We start from the raw sequence: 23,176 nt of genomic DNA, 5'->3' as shown, positions 1-23,176 counted from the left end.
AACATAAAATATTGAACGTACATATCAACTTACGTGATTAAAATTATAATTTTTTCAAATTAATATTCATTCAAGCATGGTTTCTAGACGAATAAATTTCACTTTGTAAAATTTATATTTTTGAATAAAAATTGTAAATAATATTTTAAAAAATTTAGTTATCTCGATGGCCTCATTTCTCTCTTCACCAAATAAAATGATGGAAAATAAGTGCTAATTATTGTGCGTAGGCCAGCCCTATCAAATTAATGAAAATTATCATAAAGTTTTGCACGAAGGGTTACTTAATTGTACGTCTTATTGGCTGTATGATACGTAAACAATTAGCTGTCCAAGAATATTGTATATGATGGAAAATTAATGTACGCATGAAAAAAAAAACAATAGGGTAGACTACATCATAAAATCGTCATCTCTAATTAATTATTGCATGCAATGTAGGAATTTATTGTGTTCAATTGATGTCTTTGTTATGCCATGTGCGGTTCTATAGAAATTGTTTATGATATATACACATTTTATGTGCAAAATAAATATCATAAATATGGAAATTTGTATTTTTGTCACATATTTTTCTATCTTTGCGATTTTAATCATTGAGTAGGTCTCTTGTGAGACGATCTCACGAATCTTTATCTGTGAGACAGGTCAATCCTACAGGTATTCACAATAAAAAGTAATATTCTTAGCATAAAAAGTAATATTTTTTTATGGATGACCCAAATAAGATATTCGTCTCACAAAATACGACCCGTGATACCGTCTCACACGAGTTTTTGCCTTAATCATTTATGTTATTAAATTTCAGCATTAGTCTAATTTTTAACAATTTTATTCATTTTTTTATAATAAATACTGATATATGTCACTACATCAATGTCTCATTGATGTCACATCAGTACAACGTTGAAAATTTTATTAAATTCATAAAAATAGTAAATTAAGACTGTCATTTGATAACATAAAATACCAAAATTACAAAGAAACAAATATAATACATTTTTTTCTTATGAATAATGGAACTTCATGGAATAATTTTGATAATTCAGTAAAACTAAGTATAACAAACTTTAAAAAATATTGCATGATATAACACAACTCTACGTCGAGATCGGACTTGTATCCCAATAGTAGAGGTCTCACCCGTGTAATAGTAGGTCCTATGTTCAATCATCGCCCCTTTTTGTACTAAAAAAAACACAACTCTATGTCATATGATATGAAATTAAGAAGTGTTTGCCACTAGAGATGGCAAGATGTAAAAAAATTCTATAAATATATATATCGCCTTATTCAAAAAATTAATAATAAAATGAATATATTATCTGTATCGAATTATCGATGTGCATTAATTATATTATATATATGTTGAGTATTTAAATGCTTACAACCTTTTCTGAGTCCATAATAATAAAGAATATTTTAGTCCTATCCTGTCTATATAACTAATTACAATTATATTTTATAATATTGTATGATAATACTGTAAAGCAGCCCACATTTATTAAATACTGGGTGTACATATTGTTGCAGAAAACACTGATACTTTTTTCTTGGGCAATATATATATCGTCATACTGCCATTTATTTAAAACTTGAACTTTCGCTTTCATTTTAATTTTTAAATTTCTTTGATAAATATTCAGGATTCTGGTATCAACATCCTCGCAATTATCTACTTGAAACACCTATATTAATATGCATAAATAATTATTTGATTTTCTGAATGAAATTTTAAATTTTCCATCACTTAATATAAATTTATTTATTTATTTTTTTGCTAATAATATTTTGCATGAATTAAAAAAACTTGCGACTCGACTCAAATAAAATTAACCTAAACTAATATGTTTAAATTATTATTTTGCTAGATTGAGAATCATTAGGAATCTTGATTTTAATAATGCCGAGTTAAGCGTGCATGAATGAGAGTAATACTGAGATGATTGATCTCTTGGAAAGTTCTCATGCGTCATACTGCTAACGTTACGCCACTTGATCTGGTTGGCTAAAAGAGTGACACCAGATCTTAATGGATAATATTGTTTCTACTAGGGACAAGACCGTTGGTAGAAAAAAAGGTAAGAATGATCTATAAGGGATATGATACAACACCTACAGATAGACATGTACCTCTCCAGACTCATGAGCCTAACAGCCCGACCCATTAGCACCCGAGTAGGTGCATTCTGCGCTGCCACAAGTATATAGAAATAAAGTTGCGCCTTAGCTAACAGCTATAGCTTTTTTTGGCCTAGTGATAAGCACTTGATCCTAACAAATAATAATAAAACTTGTTATTGTGTTGTAAATATATTTCATTAAGTGTGTAGTTGCTAGAAGTCAATTTGGAAGTTTTGACAGGATGAAACGCAAATTTAGTCAAGCTAGAAATTTAGCAAACTGAAATTTCAATAGCACAATTATCCAAATAATTTCAGCCGCCAAACAATTAAATAGAAAATCTCAAATTGTTACAAGTCATATTTTAGGAGAGCTAGACGAATCCGGATGTTATATGTGCTTAATCAGAGGCCTCGAGTTCCAACTGGATGACAAAAATATAACATCAGGCTTGAAGGGAGCAGTTATGGTATTTTAACATATCTTTCTGCTAAATCTTCGAAAATATAATTATTCAATATGTGTTACGAATATAAAACAATGATCTACAAATCATCGCCCAGATCTGATCTTAAGATTGTGAAAAAACACAGAAGTGGTTAATCTTCAAACATCTATAAACAAATTTGTTAATTTTTATTTTATTGCATTTAATTATCGTTACTGTTTTAATAGATATTGTTGAAGCATTCTATGTCTTCTTTCAAAAACCAAAATAGTGTTACACACAGTGTTAGATAAAATGTTACAATCAAATTGTTTTATGCATTCAACTTGCACTCTGTTTAAATTATTTCCAAATATTTACTCGTTTTTTGGGGTTATATTGAGTTTCTTCCACTCGGTTTAGAATCGAACTTGATATAATTCATCAATGTTGGGTTCATTTTGAGCATTTAAAGAACCGACTAGTATAGCTCGTTTTAAAATAAAATATTTTAAAGTGTATATTCATCCCTCTAATCTCATTTTCAATCCCAAGAGATTTCTTTCAATTCAAATTCATAATAAGTTGTTAAAATTATTAATTTTCTCCATAATATAATTTGTTTAGATAATTGTAGTTTTTTTTATCCCGTAAAAATCAATTCATAGATCAAAATGTCTAAATACAAATACACCAGACATCCATGGAAAAATCAACATAAACATAAACTAAAGTAGAAACATGAAAGATAATAATACATCGGGCATACTCGAGCCAATCAAAAACATACAACACGTATTAATTAAGAAAACTAATAGGTGTCGACGTGTCGTCAGCAAGTGAAGATAAAGACATACGAGCACAAAAATCTTTATATTGTGAAACGAAGCCTCAACCAAAGGAATTCTTGAGATTGTTAATTTGAGCGAGAGAGAGAGGAGTTTGAGCTAGTGTTAATACTTGTGTGTATAATAAATGTGTTACGCACCACATGCAATAAAGAGACTGGAGACTGAAATAGTCGCAGAAGCCAAACTAAAAAAAACAAAAAAAAAAAAAGAACGACAAACCTATCATATCTTCTGTTGTCAAATGGGGTTTGCATGCAGGCTAGCTGTTGTCGATGGAAAATCTAACATTTTAAATACCCATATGAAACGATTTGCCAAAAAATTTAAACCGCCCGTAAAATCTACTCGATAAAGAAACATGTTCCAGGGTAATTCCAAAAAGATTAATCCGAGTTACTACTGATAACATAAAAGGATCGTTCTATATTCAATCGGGTGTAGTCATGCAGGTTGTGGTGATAACAAAAAGATGTATCTGAACCATTCACATTGCTCAAGATCACTTTGTTGTTTCTAAATGTCACGGCCCGAGCCCGCGTCTACGCCTGCGTGACTGTACAATGAACCTCTATAGCAACTACTTCGTATTCGTCTTCGTTTTACGAAAATAATTAACCTAAGTTGCTATAGAAGTCCATTGTAAGCTATTATAAACTCATTTTAAATCTTTCATTTTTAAGATGTGGGATAAGTGTATCACACTAAACACGTAGATTTTCAAAAGAAATAAAATCCTCATTTATTTATATATATATATATATATATATATATATATATATATATATATATATATATATATATATATATATATATTATATGACACTATCCTTCAACCTATAGCTACTTTTATTAATGTCTTCAACATCTTTTTTTAGTGGCTCTTTCTACGAGATACATGGAGTATTTACGGGACCACAGGCGCGATGCAGGTTGAATTTCATTTATCTCCCCAGATATAAAAATTTATGTGAACTATATCTCTACCAATTTTATTTAAAAATGATTTTATCATCGGGGACCAATTGTGGGTAAGATATCATCAATCACAGCTAGTGATTCAAGTTCCAGTGTAATATTGATATAATATGTAAAGAAACAAGTTTTTTTAGTGGATGATTTTGTTTTTGTTTTTGAAGCTGATGGGAACAAATAACAAATGCGACTTTAGTTACAAGTGCTCAAAAGTTGCTATCCTGTAGCCCCAACAATACGATTCTTTGTCTGAGCACCTTTCGTCTTTGGAGGATTACAAGTCCTTTTCAGTTCAGACATGTTTGCTTCATTCAATCAATGCTTTGCATACCCAGACACTCTGAAAAAGAAGGCCTTGTAAATTCAATTTTTGAGCCATTCAAAATCACTCTATCCATTTTAAATTAAGGTCAAAGTCTGTGCCCGATAACTTTTTACTCACAATTACCAGTTACAGGTACCCCGGTTAGGTGAAGTCCATGACTCCATGGCGATGGATGAAAGTTATATAGTCAACTCTCATCTCTCGATTTTTTTTATTTCTACGTTTAGTATCGAGGGTATTTGGTTTCGATCAAAATTATAGTTGGTGGGGATAATTCGATTCAATTTTTTAAAAACTCTATAGCAATTCAAGTGTCATGTTTTGATTGTTCCAATAACAATATTGATTACAGCATCACAACAATCAATATCATAATAATTGTACTTCTTGCAATCGATGAGAATGAAACACGTGATATTGACACTGATACAGATTGTAAGATTGTTGTTTATCATTTTATAAAAAGTTATAGCAATTGCACACAAAAATTGGATGCATCTGATGGGGCATTATTTTGATATACGAGGGACTCCATTTTTCAACATCCGATACTACGTGTTTATATGATCCACTCAGTGTTGAAACATTATCATATGCACAGTAGTGTATTTTTTAAAAATGAGAAATGATTTTTTTTTAAAAAAAAATCAAATAAGTTCATTAAAAAAACTTGACCGGATCATATATAGGATGCCCATTCGAGCGAACTTGCATTTTTTTCCGTTGACTCGATTTTCATTGTTTTTCAAACAAAAATGACTTATAGTCTATTTGACACCAAGATCCCAAAAAATCGAGACGAGGTCTCAGTTCCCAGAACAAATTGCAATAAACTGTATCCCTCACCTAAAAAACGGTATAGAAGTAGGAATCATTTTGATAAAAGGATATATGAAATCTGATGCTATCTATGCTTTGGTTTTTTATGTTCACAAATACAGAAAAACTGAGTAGCAAAATTCAACGCATAAAAGTCAAGTCCGTGACAAGAGATGCCATTTATTCAATCTACACTCAGACTTGTTATTGTAAAGCCGTTAAAACGGGCCCAACAATTTTCCCATTTTGAGCCCGTTCATGAGAAGCAAATGACCGTATATGGGCCCATAATCCTCGACATCCAATTCCATGATCTCCCGTTAATAATATATACTAGGACACCGACGCACGCGTTGCGTGCTTGCATAATATTTTTATAATTCATTTAATTTATATTTAAACAAAGATCAAAATATAATTATAAGAAATAGTATGGGACCACACTATAATTTTGATATATAAATTAAAAAATAAAATAATAAAGTAATGACCTGATTGATAATTGAACCTATAACCTAAATCTCAAAAAACAATAACTCTATCCGCTGAACGACATATAACTTGCATTAAAATTTTAACATTTTATTAATATATATAATTATTAAAACAGACTATGACACCAAATTAGTTACTCTAAGTATCTCAAACTTAATAGAATAGCATAGATAGTATATATTAATTATCATACTGCGATTGCTATCTCTGGAGTAATTTTTAGACTCGTTAATATGGATTGCACTCATCAGATCGATCGGTTCCGTCACATAACTAAAATGGGTTGGGTTGAAATTTTTTCAACTCATTCAAAATGTGGGCATAAATTGGCCAATCTGCACACCGCAAGCCTATATTTTATGCATTATGAATTTACAGTGATATATGTATTTTTTTTAAGGTTTTAGTTTTTTGTCATAACTATCGCTGTTCAAGATAGTTAGTTTATAAAAAATAGTCCCGTTTTTCTTGTAGTGAATACATCTACAATTTTCTTTAGGGGTTTAATCCATATTTTTTGGTGATATAACATGATTTTTATATTATTATTATTATTATTAAAATCCGCAGTTAGTGGCCTTTGAAATCTATGATAATTTGACAAAATTTATTGGGGCTAAATTATTAAAATGGGCGCTGGGTGGACACTTGGACAACGTCGAAATGGGGTACTGGAATCCTAAGCATTAAAGCACCAAATTCTGGATAAAGGGAACCTTGGCATTGGAAAAAGTTACAAATAAGTAATCATTTTGCTTTTCTATAATAAAGTATGAATTACCTTCGTAGGATCCAACATTTCCCAAAACTTAATATAATTATGCAACTCTTGAAACATTTTGATACAGTAAAATGTATTCAGGTTATATTATATTTGTTTAATTGTTTAAATTAATAAAGAGTGTGATTTCAAATATTTGTATTCGATTATAAATTAATTAATAATAGTATTTTTCAAAAAAAAAATTAAAAAGTTCCATTGTAATTTATACCTATCCCTTTTTGACGGGTCAAATCTTTTAATACCACACATTTATATTCACCTCATCTTCCAAATCTGAACTCAATCCGACCACCAAATTCCCTTACCCCCCGGCGGCGCGTTTTTTCCTCTCGCCGTCGTGAAACAACCTGAAATGGGCCAAAGCGCCTCCATCCAAGACTATTCGCCCGAGAGTTCGAATCATATCCTTCATCCCAACTTTATCCGAGAGTCCTGCTCCGATGACTCGAATCCACGGCCTGCGGTGGGCGTCTCTGTAGATCAACGACACGATTACTCGTCCGAGATTCCCGATGAATGCTTAGCTCTAATATTCCAGTCTTTGAGCTCCGGCGACAGGAACCGGTGCTCCATGGTCTGCCGACGCTGGCTCGCCGTTGAAGGACAGAGCCGCATCCGCCTTGCTCTTAACGGCACAAACGAGGTTTCTACTCACCTCCCCGTGATATTCGCCCGTTTTGATTCGGTCACTAAGCTTGCCCTCCGCTGCGACCGAAAGTCCGTTAGCATAAACGACGATGCGTTGACCTTGATTTCCCTCCGATGCCGCAAACTCACCCGCCTCAAGCTCCGCGGCTGCCGTGAGATCTCTGATCAGGGAATGTTGGCTTTAGCACAAAATTGTAAATATTTGCGTAAATTTTCATGCGGATCGTGTATGTTTGGAGCCAAAGGCATGAACGCTCTGTTGGATAATTCATATTCGCTCGAGGAACTTTCGGTTAAACGTTTGCGGGGAATTAATGATTTATATACTGCTGAGATGATTGGACCAGGGGTTGCAGCATCGTCGCTGAAGTCAATTACTCTCAAGGAGCTTTACAACGGCCAGTGTTTTGGGTCATTGATGATTGGATCCAAAAATTTGAAAACTTTGAAGGTTTTGAGGTGTTTGGGTGATTGGGATATGTTACTGGAAACTATTACTAGGAAGAAGAATTGTTTGACTGAGATACATTTGGAGAGGCTGCAAGTGAGTGATGTGGGGCTAATGGCTATTTCGAAGTGCCCGGATTTGGAGATCTTGCACCTGGTAAAGGCTCCTGACTGCTCGAATGATGGGATTTCGGCAATTGCCGAGACTTGTAAGCTTTTGAGGAAGCTACATATAGATGGGTGGAGGACGAACAGGATAGGCGATGAGGGTCTGATTTCGATTGCCAAGAATTGTGTGAATCTTGTGGAACTGGTTCTTATTGGGGTGAACCCGAGTTCCGTGAGTTTGATGGCTATGGCTTCAAATTGTCAAAAGTTGGAAAGATTGGCCCTTTGTGGAAGTGAAACAATAGGCGATCCCGAGATATCGTGTATTGCAGTTAAATGTGTGGCATTGAAGAAGCTTTGCATAAAGGGTTGTCGTGTGACAGATGCAGGGATTGAGGCGTTCGCTTTTGGGTGTCCCAATTTGGTGAAGATGAAAGTGAAGAAGTGCAAGGGAGTGACGAGTGAAGTTGCAGACTGGCTGAGGGCCAGAAGGGTAACTCTGGCTGTGAATTTGGATGTCGATGAGATCGAACCTGAGGCCATGGAGGTGAGTACTAGTGGTGGAGGAGCCCATGATGACGGGGTAGAGTTCCCATCAATAATCAATGGAACAATAACTGGTGTTGGTGCGAATGTTGCTCCAGCAGAAGTTGATGTTCCATCAACGAGTAACGGAGGTAGATCGTCCAGTAAGTCTAGGTTTAGCCTTCTTGCCGGAAGGACTCTCGTTGCTTGTGCTTTTCGGAGGTTATCAATCGGTAATAGCAGTTCAAATTTATAGCTTACGAATGAACTGGATAAGAAGTAAAATGGTGAATTCTTGTTCAGTGTGAGCTGTTTTTTCATGTACTTGAAACATAGTTTGGCTACAACTTTTGCTTGAACTTTTGTTGTTGGCTACTTCGGTGTCATTGTGCTATTTGCTGCTCAAATTTGTACAAATTTGGACCCCTCTTCCTGTTGACTATTGGAGCTTTTATCACATAGTTTGTACTTTCTCGAGTTCTCCTGCTGTTCAGTTATTAGAACCAATCTTATTTTCCGTTTGTTTTCTCTTCCACGAACTTCATATATAGATTTTTAGTATTAGGATCATATATAGTGACAATAATTGTGAAGAATAATCGATAAGCTATAGATATGAACACGATCACGGCACAACAATGAATCAACACTAATGCTTTTGATACGACGCGATCATATACGTGGTTCGGCGATGAGAAACGCCTACGTCTACGGAAGGAACCAGCCAAACCTTTTATTGATGAATATCACAAAGAACAGATTACAAGCGCACAAAACAATAGTCAAAAATTGAATCACAAATGATCTATCTCTCAAATGCTCTCAATGTTTCTCCCTATCGGTGCACTTCTTGATTTACGTTCTCCTGCAATCTCTTGTCTCCTCCTTTAACCAAGATATATGTATATATATACTTGTCCACAAGAGATAACCGCCAGTTGAACTAACTCTTGCCTTTTTCCAGTTGTCCAGCTGCACCTCTATCCAAAGCACAAAGTCTTTTGAGTGTACTTCACAACTGCTAACCTTGAGAGTCACCCTCTGTTCTAACAATAATCAAATACATGATATCCAATTTACAATCATAATTATTTGTCACTTCAAACTCGTCTAAATTCCACTTCATGTGTTATGTCCTCTTCATTGTTACACCTATTTCTATCCCCAGACCTTTACTGCATATATAGGAACTTTAACTTTTTAAATATTTTTCCTATGATCATGAACTGGTCATAATATTACAAAGATCGAACTGATCAGAATATTACAAATATTTTTTTCCTATGTCTGTTCTATATCCGTTCTTCCGAAACTACGATAAATTTAAAATGTTAATAATTTTGGTGAAATATATCACGATGTCCTCTTGCTAGCTCCTTCCCCATGGGGGATTTTGACTCTGTGGACATGTTTTTCCATTGTTAATAATTTTGGGGAAAATATGTACCGTATCGAAATTTAAATTACTGGGCTTAAATTACAAATGTGAAATATTTAAATTTGCTCACATATATGTCTACTTTTGCTTTAAATTAAATTTCGGCGTGAGAAAGTTTGGATGTCACATATATCAGGTGAGAGAGACTGATATCTTATCTAACTTGAAGATAAAAACACAAAGAAAACCATATCCAGACATCCAGGGAGTAAAATATCTGTTTCCCATTTTAGTATATATCCGTGGGAAGTAGACAAAAATTTGTGTGAAACGGTCTCACAGGTCGTATTTGTGAGACGAATCTCTTATTTGGGTCATCTGTGAAAAAGTATTATTTTTTAGAGTAGGTCTTTTGTGAGACGGTCACATAAGGCTTTACATGTGAGACGGGTCAACCCTACTGATATTCACAATAAAAAGTAATTTTCTTAGCATAAAAAGTAATATTTTTTCATGAATTATTCAAATAAGATATCCGTCTTACAAATACGACCCGTAAGACCGTCTCACACGAGTTTTTGCCTATTTTCTGTGCCAAGAATATAACTTTTTACTGTGAATATGAGTAAGGTTGATCCATCTCACAGATTAGAATCCGTGAGACGGTATCATATTAGACCCACTATGGGTAAAAAGGCTTGTTTATGATCTATTCTAAGCCTTTTTTTGTTTCATTTCAGAACTCTTGTTTTTTTTCAACTTCCCACGATCATCAAATGAACCCGCTGGCCGACAACCAAGCTAAATCAAATTATTTAGAATAATTAATAGGCTTTGATTAAACTTTGTAGACCAAATTATCTTATCGGGCTTGTGCCTAATTAATTTCAGCTCAAATACAAGTTTTGGGTTTGATAAAAGTAAACGTAGGCTGCTATTTTCTTCATGAAATATTTTTAAAGTTACAACTTTGTACTTTATTGCAGATTCTTTGATCCATCTCTATTTTTGGCCTTGAGAAACTCTCGGATCCATACGAATCTCGACTTCAAGAATTGGTTCATTAAAAATCCAAACTCTAAGATTTCAAATATCCACGTTTAATCTTTATATTTCTAAGAATTATGTGCATTTTCTAAAAAAAAAAAAAAGAAGATATATGTGCCGTTTAGATAAATTTATCGATAATATTTTCTCGAAACAAATGGCGGTTTATTTCTAATGTGTCGCTCTTTTGTGGTAATGTACTACTACAATAAAATATTTTTAATTTTTATCATCAAAGTTGGTTGGACTCAATAGTCAATCAACACCGTATTAATCAATTTGTAAATTTAATATCGGGGACCATATATAGTTCTAGTTGGATAATATTAAAATGAATAATTATTATTATTTTTATCTAAGAGATAAATATGAAAGACAACTGAGTTGACTTTTGACACGACTCAAGCGGCTGCCGTGGTGCGTATATCATCTTCCCACCAGATGCAGGGTATCGCAAAACAAAAATTTATATCTGATTATGGATCATTTGGACAAATACTTTAAAATAATATTTTTAGTGATGTACAAGTTAAAATTAAAATACTTTAAAATAATATTTTTAGTGATGTATAAGTTAAAATTATAATAATTTAAAATATATTGCTAGGTGAAATAATTGTTATTAGTTAGTAGAGCAATTGAAATTTGATTCTTAGAGAGACGTAAGCAGCGCGAGGTGTTAAGCGTGCGTGCTCAGCTCTCGTCCTCGTCCCATCCGTGAAGCTGAGGCAGATAAAAACATCATTATCACCAGCTATAATTTTTTATAAAGCGGCAAACGTTTAGTCTTACAGTTGTTATAAGAGCCGAGATCACGAGTTCAATTTTTATTGAATATAAGAGTGTAATTATCGAGAGAAAGATTGTTGGGTACAAAGCAATCGAAACATGACGTAGTGTTGTTGTGCATTTTAAAATATTTGAATTATACCGTTACCAACAATTATAGCTTTTAGTAATTCGACGAACACTCAGTCTTACTTATATGCTTGAATAATATTTTTGTAAAACGTTCTTTAAAAATTATTTTTTAAAAGGTTCTTCAAATTTAATTTTTAAGAACAATTCAGAGGTATTTTTTGATATTTTAGAATAAAAAACACGAGTTTAACGATAATGAAAATGTTTTTTAGAATAATTATCCAAATTTTTTTAAATTAATTTTAACAATTTTCTTTAAATAGTTGAACAAACACATTTTCATCTCTAAAAACGTTTTAATAATATAGTTATTTAAATACATATTTATTTTCAAATCAACTTTTAGAACATTCTATAAATGTTTTTTTTAAAAAAAAAACACTTTTATAAAAACTAATTTGATTTTTTTAAAAAAATAAAATAACGATTTTCCGATCATTTGGGTTTTTCATATGAGATACTCTGATAATTTTTTGAAAATAGTTTTTTTATTGTGAAGCTCAATAATGCAACAATTGTTTTTATAAATATTATTAAATAATAGTTAAGTTAATATTTTATTAATTGACAACCAAATCAGATCAGCTATCAAAATTTGATTTTCATCAAATAGCTTAGATTTTTTTTCGCTAGAATCCACTAGATCAATCGAGTATGGCTTACTTAGAATCGATGCTATCCTAAGTAGTTTATGTGACGCGAATAAAACATATATTACACACATTAAAATTCATCTAAGCAAAAATAAATGAGAAAATAAAGAAAATAACCCTTAATATTTCAAAATGGAAAGAAAAAATTGACATTCTCTTATTTTTTTCTTAGATAGATCATTTTAATATATGTAATACATGTTTATTCTTGTCACGTGAGTCACATGTGAAAACATCGATAAAACTAGTGGTTTCAGACAAAAAAAAAGGAAAAAGAAAATCTTATTGTACGAAAACAAAACTTTAACATGTCATAAGATTAAAACCAAAAAATGTCATCATTTTTTTTCTTTTTTTGTGATATTGAGGACTCATCATCCTTTAATTTCTTAAAAATAATTGGCAAATCTAAATTTGGGGTTGAGATGTCTAAGAGTTGGGATCACTTACATGCGCTCGTTTTTAGGTCTCGACACCCATTTAATTCAGACCACTACTCCATGTGCTTTCGAGTGAGTAGTGGTCTGCATGGTAACCCAAAACTTCAATGCCTACTGGTTTTATTAATAAATGCTTAAACCCTACATTTATCTTGGACAGTGTCAGTAAAAAGTTTTCTGCAATCTTAATTGCTTGCATGCATTTAAAGTTGTAATCCTTGTCGGTCGGTCTAACTCTAGGTTTAGAAAGAAAAAGCCAATAACCTCGTTTGACAGGCTGTGGAAGACTGGAAGTTGGGTCGTTTCTTCCTGACTAATCTTGTTTTTTCGGAGTAAAGACGTAACATCAGATCAATTATATTTAATGTTTACATCATTAATGTTCTGTGAAATATCAACATTATAAAAATAAAATAAAAATGAAACAGAAAAAGTATTGATTTATTATTTTAATACCAAAATTCGATGGTTTATTTGACAAAAAGCTAAAATATACCAGCTTACAAATTTTTTTTAAATATAATTTCCGAAATGGGAATTTGAGATAAAATTTTGGTTTAATTTTAAAATATATCAGAATTTCATGATTAAGATCTTTGGATTGGGAGAAGTAACAAAGGTAACCGATCTTATTTAGGTTTCGTTGTCCATGGCATGATGGCATGAGAGAGATGTGGAAGTTGGCCACATTATTTGAAGGTGAAATAATTTTTGGATTTTTTCTCTCTCTTTTTTTTATTTTTTTAAAAAAGAATAATGTAAAATATTAATTACATTTAATGAGAGAATATGCAAGTCTTGTTATTTCTTACAATTTGGGCAGCGGTGGTGAGGGCCAATTTTCTGTACACATGTTAAAAAAAGTTATGGCATCTTAGTACCTTTTTACCATGTGGACAATGGAGTCCTATTTTGTCGGTACATATTATTTAACAGAGATTGGAATACCTTATTTGGATTATACCTTCAGTTGCACTTATAAACTTGGAAGTGTCTTTACTTTTTTGTGGAAGTTCATATATTATTGCGTCTAAGATTGGTTGGGATTCACGTTCAAATTTTCTTATTTGCCTGCATTCTATCTTGTCTGAAATTCTGTTTTAGGGCCAGAACCATCTCACAGGCCCGATTGCTCGGTCCTTCGGTTGCCTGCAAAATATGCAGTATCTGAATTTATCTTACAATAAATTCTAAGGATAAATATCTTGACACCTTTTTAAAGAGATGATTGAAAGGAATCCTCGATTCCAAATTACTCAATATTTTATTTTGCATTTCTAGATTAAAATAATGATTTGTCTCCTTAGATATACCTAATCATATTTTTGGAATTATTCAATATAATTTGGAAAATTATCTACAAGATATATTATATATGTCAATCTTGTGTAGAGTTTGATTCTAATTAAATTCTTGTTTTCTTGTATGTAGGTAAGGAGTATCTATGAAGATCTAGGTCAAGGTCTGATATAAATATGACCATCGATGATGGAAAAGGGTCGACGTCGCTGCTGAATTTTTGGACTTGAAGACGTCCGCGTGAAGAGCTTAAGTGATCGAATTTTGAGAAGTGGTGTTTCATTTGGTTTCGGTTTTTGCGTGTTTGTGTTTATGCATCCCGACTTTAAGTTGTAATTTACTCTGAAGTTATATAATTCTTTGGCGTGTCAAGGAATTTAGTTTTGATATTGTTCTCACTAGCATTGTTTGGTGTAAATTATTTACATAATTTTTCTAGTGAATTTTTGGCCATGAAGCATTGCACAAGTATTCGTATTTGTGCATAATTTAAATCTGATGTGTATTCATTGAAGTTCACGTGTGTGTTAAAAATAAATTTCCGCGGTATGTTGTGTGCTCGTGTTGACAACACCAGAGTACAACACTAACTTCTGATCCACACAATATATTTATTTCATATACGTTTATGAGCAACGTAATTTTCAATGATAAATGTGAAATGAAGAATGTGGAAAATAATCTTAGCATTAGTGAGCTTATATTGAATTATTGGTCAAGAGGCTGTCTTTCACGCGTATGCACAGAGGGTGCAAATTAAGGACCCGATTATTATTATTATTATTATTATTATTAGTATTATTATTATTATTATTATTATTATTATTTTAAGAACGGTGGGCTCTTTAATTCATGCAAGGCGATTTTGTATTAACAATTTTCAATGTCAAGAAGAAATTGTGTTTTAATGAGCAACTACGGATAGTGGATGCGGGGTTCTCGTTACAACAAAAAAAAATTAGATTGAATATCAATAACTCCAAAAATAAAATAAAATTGCTAAAAATAATCTAATTGTTATTTTTTTTATTAATTCAATAACTATAATGAAGTTAACATTTTTTTTATAACTGCTGAAAAAAGGCTTGTATTTCAGTTATTACCAATAAATCTTTCTTTGAAAATATAATATTTTAGGATTTTCAAAGAATACAACAATTTTTAAAAAAATATTCAATTTTTAGAATAATTAACGAAATTCCTTTTTCACGCCAGAATTAAAAATCAAAAGTCGCGTTTCCTTTTCCACCTTTTCCCCGAGAAGGTCCCCAGAAAAGATTCAAACTAATCCAACGCTTTCGGTCTTACTTTCTAATAGTCGCGTGACTTTGCCCACCCTTATACTGGATCAAATCTCAGCCGTCCGTTCTCAAATATATTCACGAACCCCGAAGATCAAATCCAGTGCAAAAATTTACTCGTAATTTTCTCACTCTCTTTGTAGTCTGAAGGAATTTTGTTGAGATTGAAGAGTAATCTTCTGTTTTCGAGAACAATGTCTGGAGGAATCGCGCGAGGACGGCTCGCTGAAGAACGAAAAGCCTGGCGAAAGAATCATCCTCATGTTCGATTGTGACTTTTTTCGTATCTTGTTGTTTGTTTTTATTTTATTTTATATATGTTCGTCGATTTGTTGTTTAATTCGGAACACTTTTTTTTTGTGTCAAATGCCTTGGATTTTCCAGGGTTTTGTGGCTAAACCGGAGATTCTGCCCGATGGTACAGTGAATTTGATGGTATGGCACTGCACAATCCCTGGTAAGGCCGGGGTAAGTATTTTACGGTATCCTCCGATGTTATTTTGATCAGCATGTGCAGCATTTATTTGAACATTAGATACGTTTTCAGCATCCTTGGAGTTATAGATTTAATGTCTAAATAAGATATCTTTATATATACATGTACATGACTCATGAGAAGCATGATTACATACGATGCTGGGGCTTGCTAACTGTTGATTATCATCTTCTCAGAACAATGATACCCAACTTTATTATCTGGTTGTCCCGTTTGGTTTCATAAGTTGTCCCGTGTTTCTGATTCGTTCTATAATTTGTCAAATTTGATCTTAGTAGTCGTCAAGGGCTGTCATGACATTGAAAACGCCGACTATGTCTAAACAGAATTAAAAACCAACAAAAAGAAAAGTTATAGGACTTAGACCTAACAATGACTAGTTAAACGACAAAAAACAGAAAACATGATAACCTAGAGGATTGATTTTCCCATATTATTATTGTGGTTAGCAGATTGTTTCTCTTTATTCTTCTAAACTCCTATGACTTTTGTTCTACTTTTTTGGTAGGCCATTATGTGTTTCATTGTGCTTTTTTGGTGGCAAACCATCTTTATGTGATGGCTTGGGAATATTTTTTTTCTCTTTTCGCGCTCATCATATGACGAGGATGCAAGACATTGATTTTTTATGACCTTAATTAGCTTAACGGTTTACTGGAACAAGCAACTTAACGGTCATGCAGTGCTCGTATATCTTGATACCAATGGAACATAAACAGTGTACCTTGTAATAGCAAGACTTGGTTTGATTAACATAGTCGAACTGTTGAAGATATTAGTATGGTCATCTTATAGTGGTATGACTTCGTTGATATGTTTATCTCAGTTATATGCATGTTTGTCTCAGTTATATGCTACTATAGCCAATTTTTAAATTAACAAGCCAGATATACTAGATATATCCTTTTTTACATCCAAATTTGGATGATAGCATATTGAATGAGAAAGTTCAACACATATAACCTTTTTGTTTTCGAGGAATGCGAAGTTCAATATTTATTTGATCAAAACTGACGAAGCATAACTTTCGGTTGTCCCTACGTGATTATGAGAAGTTCCATCTATCTCGAAGTATGCTTCAAGTGCCCAAATTTTTTAGGTTAACATTTTGCCTGAGTTTGACTTAACAAAAGTGTATCACTAAAATCATTATGTGATAAATTAAGCCGGAGAAAAGAGGATATTCATTTTCTTGGCCACTCTTTAGGTTGAGATTGTTGAGTTCTAAGTGAAATATCTGATTTGATGGAATGATGTTCGTAATTTCTTTGTTAAATATGGTTACTAGCAGTCACCATCTAGTCGTTAATTTGGATTGTTTCTTTGTGTGTTTAATTATAAAAAATCTTGCAGTCTGATTGGGAAGGAGGTTTTTACCCTCTTACAATGCACTTTAGTGAAGATTATCCGAGCAAGCCACCGAAGTGTAAATTTCCCCCAGGGTTTTTTCATCCTAATATATACCCATCCGGAACCGTTTGCCTCTCAATCCTAAACGAGGATAGCGTATGTACAATTTTGTTGGTTTTAGCCTTGTGACAATTATTGGCTCACTGCTCACTTCATGTACTGCAAATCAGAACTTTACTTGTTTCTAATGAATAGGGGTGGCGACCTGCCATCACGGTGAAGCAAATTTTGGTGGGCGTCCAGGATTTGTTGGATCAACCAAATCCGTCTGATCCAGCACAGACTGATGGGTACCAACTGTTTATCCAGGTACTAGAGCTTCTCTGACACATTACCTATATTATACATGTTGCGTGCATAATACTTATTTCGAACATTTTTCCAAGTCGATAATCATCAGGAATGATGAAGTCCATTTGGAGCATAGAAATATGCAAGAATCATAATTAGTTGAAAGGATAGGCAGGCTAACACTGGGAATGCTATTAGCTACTTATTATCTTCGAGTATATAGCGTTTCGAATTTGGTGTTGGCTAGGTTTTATTCACTCGCTGTCTGCATGCAGGATGCTGTCGAGTACAAGAAGAGAGTTCGGCAGCAGGCCCAGCAGTATCCACCTCTTATTTAAATGAATACATATTTTTTTTCAACCGTCAGAGCTTCTACAAAGCTGTTTCTCGTAAAGGTTCTTGAATCTACTGTGTTCGACATTGATTGCGAAGGAAAGTGTAGCACGGCGAGTCGGTTTGAACAGTGTTTTGATATATGAAAGATGGTGCTTTTGATGTTGTGTGCTGGTTTAATACTGTGTTTTTGGGCATAAATTGAAATTTGTGTGCTGTTTAATTCAGCTCCTACCCTTTTCACAATCTAATTCGTGCTTAATAATGTTCCTCAAATATTTAATCAGTACCATAAAAATGTATATTACTTGAATACAGGTTGAAGCAACTGATAAAAAACATACAATCTTCAAAGATAGAGCAAGCAAATAGCTTCAAAATTATGCTAAAAGCAAGTAATTTGATGTGCTAAAGCAAAAAAAATTTGTATTTTCCAGAGATGGGAAAGAATTTAAAATTCAAAACAAATTTCTTTTTCACGAGTAAGGTATCTTATCCTTGGACTTTATTTTAGTGCGAGAACCCATTCAATTTTTTAATCCTAAGACGAAATCACCTTTTAAATTACATCATCACTTCAAAGATCAGGTAATTCAATTTAGAGTGAGTCGTATGTGAGATCGTCTCACGGATCATAATATGTGAGACAGGTCAATCTTACTCATATTCACAATAAAAAATAATACTCTTAGCATAAAAAAATAATATTTTTTCATGGGTGACCCAAATAAGAAATCTGTCTCACACAAGTTTTTACCTTCAATTTAATTTCAGCTCCCTGATCTGTCTCACACAAGTTTTTTCATGTGAGACACGTTTTTTAAAATTTTCTCTACTATATAATAACATGACTTGATCAAATTCACTTCAATTTTGTAGCAAATCAAGTAAAATAAAATCAATATCTTCGAATTCATCCATCCAATCACAACCTTAATAATTATATATAAGCAGACCTTATTTCCTTTTGATTTTTTTATTCCATCTCCGTATTTAAATTTAGTGCATGACCATTGATTTCTTCACCAACTATTGACTTATCTGCATCGGAAGTTGTACGTGGGCGGCAACATGTCTCATTCTCAAACTTACTTCTACCCGAGGGTTCGGGTATGTGCAAGAAAATTGAACCTTTTTTTGTTGATTTGTTTTGTTTTTCTTGTTTTTTTTTTTTTGCGGGAAGGAGGTGGGGAGGAAATTAAACAATGTACATTAAATTAAAATAATATTAAATCCTTTGAATCAAGACAATTAACATCAAAAACACGTTTTAATATTGTACTGGGATTTGGTAAATGACTTTATTAATGATTTTGATGTCCTTTTAATTTGGGTTCAAAAGTTGGGACTAAATCATTGAATTGAATCTGATCTTATTTAGAAAATATTTGTTGATTCCCTGTACTTTTCTGCAACATGAGTACTGTTAAATACTACATAAAACTGTCAACCACTGTTCTTGAAGATTCCCATATTTACAATCTTATTATATAACTTGAATCTAACGGAATTTAGAATTTTTTTTTTAAAAAAATTCTATTCAGTTAGATTAATGGGATTTTACTGTGATACTTCCGATGGAGTATGAATTATCGCAAGGGCAGATTTAATGTCCTGCAGGAATTTTGTGCCAATTTTTTTAAAAAAATAATTAATCCAATAATTTTTAAATGATCCAAGTATAAAAAATATTAACATACTATTGAGTGAATTAATGAAGCTATTTCTTTTCTTAACAAATATGAAGTTTTTCCGATTTGTTTTGAATATTCGAGAGATTAGTTTGTTTGATAAAATTTGGGTGTGATGTTTTAATTTAATGTTATTTTTAATTGCGTGTTGGGATTACTAATGAATTTTTACTCAATTTTTTTAATATTGAGTTGAATATTTTATAAGAGAGTAGGTCTCTGGCAGTGAGACGGTCTCACGAATACTATAAATTAAAATACTATGTATGTTATAGAATTTTGTTTATTTGGGCTAAACTCTGCGATGAATAAATTCTCAATATAATTGTATTGTTAGAAAGCACACTTATAATAGAATACAAACTGAAAATAAAATGAAATATTTCTATACCTAAGAAAAATCACTATATAGTTGTATTGTTACAAAATTAACTTATAACATAATGCAAACTAAAAATCAAATGAAATATTTCTATACTCAAGAAAAATCAAACCAAATCAACAAATTTTATCACATAATTTTTTTATATTAATATAAATGGTTTGGTTCAGTTTATTTTTATCCAATACTCGAACCAGACCATTTTTCGATTTGGTTGATTTTAAAATAAACCCAAACTATAATTGACTGAAAACTGATCCAAACAATGTGGTTTGACTTGTTTTAACATTGAGTTGATTTCAAACTTTAGGGGAAAAAAAGACTAAAACCAAAAAAGAAAAAGAAAAAAATATCAGACTTTAAATTAAATTTGATTAGTTAGAAGATAGATCACGGCTGAAACTTCCAAAGACCAGTTTCAATATTTTCCTTTCATATAAATACCAAACTAAAATATACTAAATGTGTTTGGAATAAAAGATGTGAGTGAATTTGATTTCAAATCCATATCTCAAATCCATTGTATTCATTTGGTTCAAAATTAGAATGAAGAATTTGAAATATCTTATTTTAGCCAATTTATGCTTCAATTTCAAATCCACTCCTAAAACCAATCTTTTCAAATACACGTATTTCAAATACGTTCTTTTACAAATCTAAATTCATTAATCCACACATAGTCAGGTTATAATTAACTACATACATTGGAGTGCATGTTCCCAGAGAATTATTATTTCTTATTTTCGAGAAAATTAATTTTGAGTAGGATTATTTGTTTACAATTGTAAGTTCGAGACAAGAAACAATAAATGGAGTATATTATTCGAACATTGACTTTGCTACCCCATCTGATGCCCAAAAACAAGAAAAAATAAAACTAATTTTTTTTGCTGAAAATCACGATTTAATTAAAAAATCAAATGGTTGTTCAAGGATAAAATTTGTAATAATTTAATATTCAACATTTAATCTTACTATTTGATTTCATTAAGTCTAGATGTTGACTTTTAACACATACATGATTAATCAAAATTATGAATTGCAAGCCATAATCTAAACATCGGCTTCCTGTTTTACAGAGAATGCTCCTTTGAAACTCTTGTTTCCTAAAAAATAAAATAAAATAAAAATCATTAATGTTTTCCATCGAGCAATCCATATTATTATCGTTTAAATTATTATTTCCCAAATCATTATAATGAATAATTTAATAATTGAGAAAATTAGATTTCTGATTTTGTAATTTATAGGTTTTTTAAATTTTGATCATGTTTTCAGTTAAGTTGCATTTTTTTTTTTCATTTTTTAGTTATTTTTCACCGAAAATGTTGATATGATCGAGATTGAACACTCCAGCATTAATGTCCGTAGCCACGCCAATCATTTTCGGTAACACACCATCATTTTCTAATGTCACATTATTATTCCAGTAAAAAATGACTAAAATTGAGGGAGAATGCGAATTAGTGTACTAAGACTGTAAATCGACCTACAACAGAATAAAAATAAAAAAACATGCCAAAAAAATTAAATTTCTCTTTAATAATCTTCCTTAGTTGCTCTTTCAAGCTTATAATGGACGAAGATTGTATACTAATGAACTTATTAAATGAAATGCATTTCAAATATTTCTTTGAAGTCATAGAGTAAGCAGGAATAATAACCAAATAAATATGGTAGAATATATAGTATTAATTCAAAAAATGCAAAAAAAATAATAATCTACATTTCGGTATATCTATGGTTGTAGTCCAGAACACAGTAATTCCTCTCTATTTCATAAAACAATTATCGTTCTATTTTATATTTTTATGTCATCATTTTACAATATTTTTTATTTCATGGTACATTAATATACAAAATTATATTATATTTCTAGAGTACCTACAGAAATTTAGAGAAATTAAGAGCCTCAACAAATTAAAGCCACCCCATAATATCTAATATTCAATTATTGTAATAAAAATAAAATATGGTAAGAAAAAATGGATAATTAATTCCACACAATTTTACTTGAACCACTCGTCAGTTAGTCCAACTGAGCCGGCAGACCAGTTCGAGGACTTACTTCTGAACTTTGAACATGTCAACAGGAAAAAAAAGTAGCTATCACTTGAGATTAAATTAATTTTTTATTTTCATATTATTAATTATTTATATATTTAAAATTTACAAATCCCTTACAAGGCAATTGGTATTCCAATTTTATTGTAATAACTAAATCGTATGGAAGATATTTATATATAAACTTTGAACATATATCCTGTGTGTGTGTGTAATAAACAAAATGCAAGTCCAAGTCAAGTCACAAGGGTATCTTTCAATTTGCCGACCACCGACCTAACCCCCCCTTCATCTAAATTCTTGACCAAAAATTTATAGAAAGTAAATAGTTTTTGATGTTTTGAGGATTATGTATTTGATGAATTATGTAGTAGTACAAAAATTTTATTTTAAATGAAATTAATTTATCTTAATCATTAGATCCACTACTCATTTTAAGTTTTGACTTCCAATATTAGATTACCAAAAACAAACACAAATAAAAAAGAGTGTGTCTCATGTGAGACCGTCTCACGGATCCTAGTCTGTGAGACGGGTCAACCCTACCCATATTCTCAATAAAAAGTAGTACTCTTAGCATAAAAAATAATATTTTTTCATTGATGACCCAAATAAGATGACCCAAATAAGAGATCCGTCTCACAAATACGATCTGTGAGACCGTCTCACACAAGTATTTGTCAATAAAAAATAATTTCCCGAAAATTCTTTATCTGATCTTTAAGCCAAACATTACTAATTAATAAATAATTTTAGAATATTTCATTTGTAATTTATTATAAATACAAAAAATTAATTCACCTATGGAATTCCAATATCTGAAATCCTGTCAATAAAATATAATGGTTGATTAACTACTATATAAAAAGAAAAGAAGAAGGGCTGACGTTGTAAAGATGCTTACACCGATACACACACATAGGCCCCAAGCAGTCTACTGTCTAT

The 23,176-nt window shown here is 31.8% G+C and overlaps 2 protein-coding genes across 2 annotated transcripts; both read left to right on the top strand.

Annotated features, from left to right (window-relative positions):
• Positions 1-7,029: 7,029 nt before the first annotated feature.
• On the top strand, positions 7,030-9,005 carry LOC140821279 (F-box protein At1g47056-like). The gene has a single exon (XM_073181720.1). The coding sequence runs from the start codon at positions 7,150-7,152 to the stop codon at positions 8,779-8,781; it is 1,632 nt and encodes a 543-aa protein (XP_073037821.1). The 5' UTR covers positions 7,030-7,149; the 3' UTR covers positions 8,782-9,005.
• Positions 9,006-15,651: 6,646 nt separating this feature from the next.
• LOC140821280 (SUMO-conjugating enzyme SCE1-like) lies at positions 15,652-18,261 on the top strand. The gene is made up of 5 exons (XM_073181721.1): positions 15,652-15,827; positions 15,949-16,032; positions 17,414-17,566; positions 17,666-17,779; positions 18,037-18,261. Exons 1-5 carry the CDS (start codon positions 15,759-15,761, stop codon positions 18,097-18,099), a joined length of 483 nt encoding a protein of 160 aa, XP_073037822.1. The 5' UTR covers positions 15,652-15,758; the 3' UTR covers positions 18,100-18,261.
• The last annotated feature ends 4,915 nt before the right edge of the window (positions 18,262-23,176 follow it).

This window comes from Primulina eburnea, unplaced genomic scaffold (genome assembly GCF_022965805.1).
Source record: "Primulina eburnea isolate SZY01 unplaced genomic scaffold, ASM2296580v1 ctg507_ERROPOS390280, whole genome shotgun sequence".
Taxonomy (NCBI): Eukaryota; Viridiplantae; Streptophyta; class Magnoliopsida; order Lamiales; family Gesneriaceae; genus Primulina; species Primulina eburnea.
This window is presented reverse-complemented; position numbering and strand designations above follow the sequence as displayed.

Coding starts and splice junctions, on each gene's coding strand:
- LOC140821279 (XM_073181720.1), top strand. CDS start 7,150: ATGGGCCAAAGCGCCTCCATCCAAGACTATTCGCCCGAGAGTTCGAAT.
- LOC140821280 (XM_073181721.1), top strand. CDS start 15,759: ATGTCTGGAGGAATCGCGCGAGGACGGCTCGCTGAAGAACGAAAAGCC. Junction 15,828..15,948: donor GGCGAAAGAATCATCCTCAT/GTTCGATTGTGA, acceptor TGGATTTTCCAG/GGTTTTGTGGCTAAACCGGA. Junction 17,567..17,665: donor CAATCCTAAACGAGGATAGC/GTATGTACAATT, acceptor TCTAATGAATAG/GGGTGGCGACCTGCCATCAC.